Source organism: Capsicum annuum, chromosome 10 (assembly GCF_002878395.1).
Source record: "Capsicum annuum cultivar UCD-10X-F1 chromosome 10, UCD10Xv1.1, whole genome shotgun sequence".
Classification (NCBI taxonomy): Eukaryota; Viridiplantae; Streptophyta; class Magnoliopsida; order Solanales; family Solanaceae; genus Capsicum; species Capsicum annuum.
Window position 1 is genome coordinate 217,667,864 of NC_061120.1, and position 9,732 is coordinate 217,677,595.

At 29.6% G+C, this 9,732-nt stretch overlaps 1 protein-coding gene across 1 annotated transcript; it reads right to left on the reverse strand.

Moving 5' to 3' along the window:
• Positions 1–3,647: 3,647 nt before the first annotated feature.
• On the reverse strand, positions 3,648–8,043 carry LOC107843828 (remorin 4.2). Its single transcript, XM_016688226.2, has 2 exons — positions 7,127–8,043; positions 3,648–4,414 (listed from the first exon to the last, which is right to left on the reverse strand). Exons 1-2 carry the CDS (start codon positions 7,814–7,816, stop codon positions 4,223–4,225), a joined length of 882 nt encoding a protein of 293 aa, XP_016543712.1. The 5' UTR covers positions 7,817–8,043; the 3' UTR covers positions 3,648–4,222.
• Positions 8,044–9,732: the final 1,689 nt, after the last annotated feature.

Consider the following 9,732-nt stretch of genomic DNA (forward strand, 5'->3'; position numbering starts at 1 on the left):
CACTCCCCACCCTATAATCCCACCCCGCCTCATAATATTTTTGCTAGATTTTATATATATATATATGCTTTAAGGATAATATTTTTTTACTTACTTATTGAACAATTAAAAAAATAAATAATTAAGAAATTCACTTATTTTCAAAAAATATATTTTCAGAGAAAATATTTTTCCTTCATACCAAACATACCCTAGTACGTAATATGGTTGATGTATCTCTTTGTTCGTAATTAGTTTGTTGCCTATTTTTACTATACTGCTTCGTGAGATTTTCTTTGACCTAACACTTTCGCAACAACAATAACATAACCAGTGTAATCCCACAAAGTACGGTCTAGAACTGGTAGAGCGTACGCAGACTGTACCACTATCGTCATAGAGGTAGAGAGGGTGTCAGTATTAGAAAAAAAAACAGAAATGAAGAAAGTCATGACAAATACTACAGACAATCCGTCAAATCATCCTAAACAATCGGCTACAATGATAATCGAAGTGCAAAAACCGCACCTGATAACCAAACTCAAAGGACAAAAAACGTCTATTCGTTTCGAAATAACTTCAGATATGTGGTGTCTAAAATTACATATAACTGAAGTTCAGTCAAATATAAGTGCATTTCAGGCAAAAATAATTGAAATCCAAGCAAAATAACATAATCTAAGAACTCATATAGAAATTTCATATACTAAGATTGTAGTATCTTAAAAACACAACCAAGTTTAATAACATAGAAATCGAAAATGCATGACATATATATACATATGGTTTAATTAAGCAACACTTATTACTAAATTACTATAACAACTAGTTGAAAAGATCATTGGAATTTTTGACAATATTATTCTTTCTAAATGCATTAAAGAAAAAAACTTCAACCTCATTAGGAGAAAAACACAATTTATCATCTGATAATTTTCTTCTTTTTGACAAACCCTTACTTGCACCTATTGGCCTTCTCTTCTTTGGAGCTGGTGGACACGTGGAATTCCTCGATATCCGAAAGTTCTTCCCCTTGGGAGTCGTGCATGAATATTCATGCACGACTTCTGGTTTCATCATGACTTCCTCCATGTTAAGGCGAACGGTTTTATCTGATCAGAAGTTGGAATACTAGTTTTTTTTTGGGGGGGGGGGGGGGGGTCGGAATTTTTGGTGGTGATTGTAATGAACAGAAATCTCACTTAGCACGAATTTATTCTTATTTCGGATTGTGACTTTTATCCCCAAAAATAGTTGAAAAATAAAAAGTGTGTTTTTTGCTTATGTAAGAGATGAAAATAGAACAAAAACTAAGTACAATTAGTAGAAAACAAAATAGCAACTGCTACGATGAAATTTTGAGTGACAATTTAATTATTTTTCCTAATTTGCTTACCAAACGTGATAAGAACAATGCCTTTTTCGATTGTAAAAGATTAGAACAAAATATTTAAATATTAAACTAATTTAGAAATAATATAATGTCATAGTAAATAAATGAGAATGCAATCTTACTTGTATATTAGGTGTATAATTTATCCCTCCTGCTAGGTATGGACAACATATTTTGAAGTACAAATAACAACCACATATCCAGGGTAACTTAATAAATGATATCCAGAAAGGATAAGATGTATGCAAATTCCACCTTTTTAGATAGATTATTTTGGGTAGACCCTGACTCAAATAAAAAAAAAAATCGAAGTAAGATTATAAAAAAATATGACAGCAAGTTAAGAAGAAGGATAATATAATCTGAACTTATAATATGAGCCTTATGATCGATATGTATTTTGTATTTTTGCAAATTGTTGCTACAAAAATATAAATACATACAATACACATGCTACAAAATGCAATTTAATAAAAATGTTGTTATTTTTTGTAATTTAATACTTAAGTATGCTACTTTATTTATTTTTTCCTAATATAACAGGGCGATTTACATAAATGACCAAGGGCTAAGAGGTAGGTTGTCTTGAATTTTTTGATCCCGCTTATTTCATGGGAAATTTTTTACGTTTAATAAGTTTTGACTTTTAACTTAAAAATTGCCCTATAAAATGACAAAGTAAAATAATATGGGCAAAATTCAGAAATAGCATACTTATCCCCTTAATTATGAGTTTTATAGCAACAGTTTCATAATTACATGATATAACAAGTTGTATTTTGTATTTTTGCAAACTGTTGCTACAAAAATACAAATACATATGATTTTTACTGCCCTTATGATCGATATGTATTTTGTATTTTTGCAAACTATTGCTACAAAAATACAAATACATATGCTACAAAATGTAATTTGCTAAAAGTATTGTTATTTTTTGTAATTTAATACTTAAGTATGCTACTTTATGTATTTTTTTCAAATAATTTAAGATCATACGTTTCAAAGTCATTGAATATAATATGGGCAAAATTCAGAAATAACATACTTATCCCCTTAATTATGAGTTTCATAATTACATGATATAACAAGTTGTATTTTGTATTTTTGCAAACTGTTAGCAACCAAAATACAAATACATATGATTTTTACTGCCCTTATGATCGATATGTATTTTGTATTTTTGCAAACTGTTGCTGCAAAAATACAAATACATACAAATACATATGCTACAAAATGTAATTTAATAAAAGTGTTCCTATTTTTTGTAATTTAATACTTAAGTATGCTATTTTGTGTATTTTTTCCATATAATTTCCTGTTAGTGATATACGTACATCAATATTTTGGGCCTCTCATGGGCCTCAAGAGTACCTTTGGGCTTTATCACAAACAACTACCATAATAATAATTTAAAGTAATATTATCAAATAATTACCAAACATATATTTAATATAGTAGATACATGTATGCCTAAATTGTACACACAATTGTTGTATACACACGTATATTATGTATATACTACTATATGTAGATAATATATCAGTGTATATGGGGTGTATCAATGCATATATTGATGTGTCAAAAACTTATGAACGTCTAAGGTTATGACAAATTTTATTATATTATTGATCCATTAATACTTGTGACAAACCCTTCCATTAATAAAAACTTTAGTAATCTGTCAACATAATTTGTTAGTTGTCTGATTATTGTATAATTAGAACCACCACCTTTTTTCATTTTGTGATATTTGAACTAATTAGTACAATTAGAAGAAAACAAAATAGCAACTGCTACAATGAAATTGGCTTAGTGATATTTATAGTTTGCTTACCAATCATGACAAGAACAATGCCTTTTTGGATTTAGAATTATTAAAAGAAAGTTTAAATACAAAAGAAAGTATAAAAAAATAAAAATGTTATAATATATAGTAATGAGAATGCAATATCACCAGATTAGTTGAGCAGATTTTCTCCAAATTAGTATACCTAACCTTGTAGTAAGTCATTTTTTTTTAAGTCGATAACTAGGTATTGAGTGCATTGAAAGAATATTTACATATAAGCTCTCATAAAATTGTGTAATCACTAAAACAAAATAATGCATTTTACTTAAACGCTACGACGCTTAGAGCATTGTAGATCGTTAGGCCTCTTCCATGCAATTGTCGGTCACAAATAGAACTAATCATATACTCTATCATAGACACATCTATTTTTTTACTATTTTTTTTTCAGATTCTCAAAATATATGAAATGCCATTCCATGAATATGCCACACCCAACAATCAAATTAAATAGAAATGTAGAAGTGTACATTCACATATCTTTTTCTTAAGCTCATGAGACAACATTTAACTTCCCAAAATCAATACAAAAATGTTACCACACAAATCACTCAAAATTCTCACTATAATATTCTAAATCACATTTCTTTTTCTTTTTTTTTTTTTTAAGTAAAAAGACAGTTTGATGTACTGAAACTCTCGCTATAGGCGAGGTTTAGCAAAGTGCCAAACCACAGAGATCTATCGTATAGTACGCAATAATAGGGGTACCCAATCATTTCAAAAAGAGAAGGGCATCCTATAGACTACTAATTAACATACACTACTATTAAATTCCTTAATACCAAATCACCAGTCTCGCACACAAAACAACTTGCATTCATATAAGGGTCCGAGAAAGGATCGCATGCCAAGTCTGGTACACAAAGCATTCCGCATCCACGTAAGCGTCCAAAAAAGGGTCGCACGCCAAGTTTGATACACAAAGCATCCTGCATTCATGTAAGCGTTCGAAAAAGGGCCGCATCCCGAGAAGTGTGACTAAACTAAACGATCCTTAATTAAAAGAAGGATCGTTTGGCTGGAGCTCTCCCAACAGCTTTCATTAAATTGGAAATTTCAACAACTTTTGCTACTTTTGTTCCCCTCTTTGCTTCTGCTGATGCTTTCTTCTCTTCTGCTTTTCTATGTGCTTTTGCTATATCATTCTGCATCTTTTCTAGGGCTTTTGCTCTCTTCTCCTCCAGCTTCCTCTGATGAATATATACAAAAAAGATAAGTGAGTAACTGATGAATTGAGACGGATTCAGAATTTAAACTTTACGAGTTCGAGTTTAGGTTTACCAAACTTATTGACTTATTGATTTTAAATCAAGTACTTGTGTACTTTTTTGGGGAGGTTCGAAATATACCTAAATTTTAGCGAAACTTATTGTAACATGCCTCAACTTTTCGCGATCTTATGAACCCCTCAACTATTTATTATCGTATTTCTGTGGCATATATTTATCCAGCTGGACCACTGCGTGAATACATACACGCGCATTAGCGCGTAAGGGTCAGAAGTGATCCAGCTTGACAAATATATGAGACAGAAATACGGTAATAAATAGTTCGAGGGTGTCATAGGACCCTGCAAAGTTGAGACGTGTAACAACAAATTTTGCCGAAGTTTAGATAAATTTCTGACTCTTTTTCCTTTTTTTTTTTACAACTGTGTTCAGACCAGCTTGCGCACACCTCGACTAGTTCTAGTCTAAAGGACACCCACCACCTCCCGTCAGCAACAGGTATCAGGTAATTCTATCCACAAAGGCCAAAATAAATGGAAAGAAATCACCTAGCGTTTGTCTCCGATGAGCAAATTTTTGCGTACTTAATTATTGATTTTTTTAAGATATGCCATGTTTGGGACAAAGCTAATCTCGGGACTATCTTATCCTATCATACGTAATAAAATGATACAATTACGCTGCTATACACAAGGTGAAATAAAATAATATCATGAGATATCGACCTACCAAACAACCCCATAGAGTGTAATTAATAGACACTTATTACAACATATGTAAATAGAAAATTAGAAAACATGTGGGCACAAGTACATCAAGAACCATCAAAAGTCAAAAGTAATGAAAAATGCTTTTGTGAATTAAAGTATATTGAAGATGAGTCACAATTATATGTGTATAATCTCTAATAAAAGCTAAACTTATTATTCTAAAATAATTTTGCATATTAAGCTTAGAACGACAAGTAATTCTTTGTAATAAGTATTAACCTATTATAACTGGTCAAATTTAGTGTAAATCAAAGTGTTTATAACTTAAATTTTTTTATGAGACTTTTTGTTTTCGATTTTTCATCTATTGTTTGATATCCATTTTAGTGCCTCGGCCTAATTGTTTAATTCGAACTCATGTCACATGATATGTTTTTTTTCTATTCTTGAACCAGAAATTCCAAATCTATGATTAAGGGAAATACTCCATGCTACAATAGGTAGATATTTTAAGTACAATTTAAAAATTCCCAACCTACAAGAAAAGAGCATGTGGTTTGCCTTATTCAAATTACTTGTATTTTGATTTTTACACAAATCTTATGGAGAAGATAATAAGCACGGCAAATTAACTAATATGATCTTATTTAATTTTAATTAGATGAATCTCTTTAATTAATATGAATATAGTTAGAAAAAAATAGTTAATTATTTCTTAAATTTTTCATGTTAATTATTTTGAGATAATTTTATAACATACAATTAATTTGAGACGGAGGGAGTATTTTATATTTAATCATTCTTCCAATGTAAACATCCCAAATAGTAGCATGCTTGCTGGACCAATCATTTGCATAGTCAATATATATATCCTAGAAGAAAATGAGTGATCCTAATTTCTAGCAATCATATTGTAAACAATTGATAATTTAACTTTATTAGGCAAATCATACTCCGCCTAATATTATTATTCCTTGTATTTATTAATTTATATCAAGATTTTGATTAATACAAATTCATGTCACATAAGGATTCAAGTATCGATTCATGATTAACAAAATTCATACCAACAAAATAATGTATATACAAATATTAAGCTCGTGAAAGATGGAAGATAGATAAACTAAATTTTAATTTGTAGTGGTAGTTAATTGTAAAATGGAGTTAAATAAACTCCTATAGACAAAAAAAATCAACGTTGAAGAAAAAGAATATTTATCAAATCTGAAGAAAATAAAATAAAAAAGATTTGAAAGACACGAGGGATGTTTCCAAGGTGAGAATTTTGAAAAATATTTTCTTTAGAAAATAAATTTCTTAAAAAAAAAAAGACCTTTTCTAATAGAAATGGAGAAAACAAGTTCTACGATATTCATTGTGTCCTCTCGACTTCTAACCCACCACCCCAAGTAGTTCCAGCCCCACTACCCAAATTATTTATCTAGATTATATGAAAATGCTTTTAGGAGAATATTTTTGGTTACATATGAACACAAAATAAAATAACTAACAAATCTATTTATTGTCCTAAAAAAAAAGCTAGGAAAACATTTTCCTTCGTACCGAAGAAACCCAACATGTAAAAAAAAATTAGCATTTGTGGCGGAGCTACAATTCCAATTGAATTCGTGAATAATTTACCCAGAATTTAATTAATTATCATTTCTAAAATCCAGGACGTATAAATTTAAAATTGTAACTCCGCTTCTGATAAGAAGAACAACCACAACAACAACAACTCAATATATTTCCAGATAGTGCGGTTCGGAGAAGATAAAATATACGCAGGGCATACCACTGCATCCGAAGAAATAGAGAGATTGTTTCCGAAAGATCCCGGCCCAGGACAGTAAACAAAATCATAATCAAACACGAAACGAGATGAAACAACAGAGATGCGACACCCACAAAGTAATACTATACGCCAACAAACAATAATAATACTAATAATAAAGAAACGTACCTCAATTTTCTTCATCCAAGAAGTAGCTTTTTGTACCTCTTCATTTTCCCATCCATTAATAACAGCATCTTCACGTTTAAATCTATTATTAATCTTCGATATTTTAGCTGTTTGCCATGCACTAATCTTCGATTCAACTTCTTCTTTTTTCACCCTTTGTACACTAACATGATTATTAGTAGAATAATAATCACTATTATTATTATTATTATTATAATTATTATTAATCCTTGTTGATGAAGAAGGATTAATTACATAATTATCTGGTACGATAGCTAATGGATTTGTTTCTTCTATTGGCTCTTCATGTTCACCAATACTTCCCAAAATATTATTATTGTTATTATGACTGACCTCGTTCTCGCTTCCATGATTATTACTAATCGAGGATCCAGCGAGAACGAGGGCATTAAATTCACGACTCATAGTAGAAAAATTCTCACTTGATGCTATTTCTGAATTAAGTGATGATGATCTATGGCTACTTGTTTCCCACGTAGTCTCGATTCGACGGCCACGATTTGATGATGATGAGGGTGGTCTTGGTGGTGTTAGCGCATGGATGTCTCTGATTTGTTCTTCTTCTTGATGATCATGATTATGATGATGATTTTGTATAATAGTACTATTATTGTTGTTGTTGTTAGTAGTAGTAGATATACTATTAGATCTTGGATGATAACTCAACATATCAAAGATTTTTAGTGTATATTTGGGTTATTGTGTGGTAATAGTATAGTGGGAGGAGGAGATGGTGGTGTTGGTGGGGAAAAGAGGAAAAGAAATAAAGATTTAAGATATGATCACAATGATTTTTTTTATATGATTATATAATCTAAAGGATGACTAGTGGAAAAAATAAATAATGGTGTAGGATTTTGCCACACATGCACGTAGGAATAGTAAGTAATTGGATGAGGAGAATTCATGAAACTACTCCTTCGTTTCGTATTAATTGATCCGACTTAGCACAATCATTAAAAAAAATATTAATTAAATATTTATTTTATTGAATTAGCTTTATCAATTATGCTTTAAAAATATAAATATGAATTATATACTTTATGTAGTTATTTAATTATAGGGATAATCTTGAAAGAACATAATAAAATTCTCTTAATTTTATAAATGGAATAATTAAATTCAAACAAATATTTTTAGCAAGAAGATCAACTAATACGAAATGAAGAGAGTACTACTCATCCATCCGTCTTAATTTACGTGATATTTATTTGACTATAAACAAAATTTAAAATAATAAAGAAATATACTAAAGAAACATTTTATTAAAGAAAAAAATTAGAGTTCAGTTGTTCCAATTATTACAAAAATGGTGCTAGTATTTTATTTTTTTTGGATTAAAAAATGAAAGCGGGTCATACAAATTGAGACAAAAAGAATAGTACTACTTATTAATTTCTCTATAATGAACCTAGTTGTTATTGTTGTTAATCTGACATTACTATACACTTTCATATAAATTTTAAATTTTGAATTCACGTCTAATCGAGGGAGTGCTTCAAGATTTTGCTGATTTTAAAATTTGTTTAGCTTTTTAATCTTTAAAGCACACATTTTTGTATATTAATGCACATTCTCCATATAATAAATAACTATTATACACGATAACTTTGATATTCATGCACATTTTCTCTAGTTATTAAAAGTTTTTCACCTAGATATGAATTGCAATTCTCTATTCAAATTGCTAATTATGTATTAAAGTCATCTATATTTGCTAAAAATTCTCTATTTCTAGTATAGGTATCTCGAATGTAGGCCACTTTGTTCGATTCCCGCCTTTGGCGAATGGAGCAAATTCTGTGGCTAGTTCCCTATCACAAAATGCGCTGAATAAGGAATTGAGGATTAGTCTCACGGCTGCCGACTGTGAAGATACGTTGTGAAGATACGTTGGGAAACTAAAAAAAAAAAATGTAGGCCACTTTTTTGGCCATATCTTTGACAAATAATTAAAAGTGGTCATTATCTTTGATAAATATTCATAAAAAAGGAAAATGCTACAAGTTAAAAAGAAGAAAAGAGGATTGGTCCTAATTTCTTTTTTTTTTTTTCAATAGAAGTGAACTTTTAAAATTGACATTTGGATAAACAACAGCAAGAAGAAGTTTAGTGTAATATTATAACCTTGGAGTTTAAAGTTAGAATATACGCAAATTTTATCTCTATTTTTATAGGATAAAGAGATTATATTTTTTGTACTTTGGCTTAACTTAACAGAGATGTACGTAATGGAAAAAAAATAAAGAAATAAAAAGAGACAACAAAATAGCAATGTACAAAATAAGTACGTGTAACAACGGATAATAATTCACTTATGAGAAAAGAAATTAAACCGCGCGATATCCAAATCATATCATACACTTAGAAGTTCGGTAACACTCAATTATCGACTAACTGTTTACTTTAATTCTCGAACTTCAAATTTTTCTTTTAAGATCATATCCTTAGTCAACTGAAACTGTGACATGTCCTGTCTCTGTCTATCTACTAAAATGACATTTCCATGAAAAAATGTTTTTTTTTCAATTATAATCCGTTTCAATTATATTTTAATGAAGAAAAAAAAAATCAATGCTATAAAC

Excerpts from the sequence above, each read along its gene's own strand:
- LOC107843828 (XM_016688226.2), bottom strand. The coding sequence starts at position 7,816 with ATGTTGAGTTATCATCCAAGATCTAATAGTATATCTACTACTACTAAC. Across the intron at positions 4,415-7,126 it reads CTTGGATGAAGAAAATTGAG|AGGAAGCTGGAGGAGAAGAG; the intron begins GTACGTTTCTTT and ends TATATTCATCAG.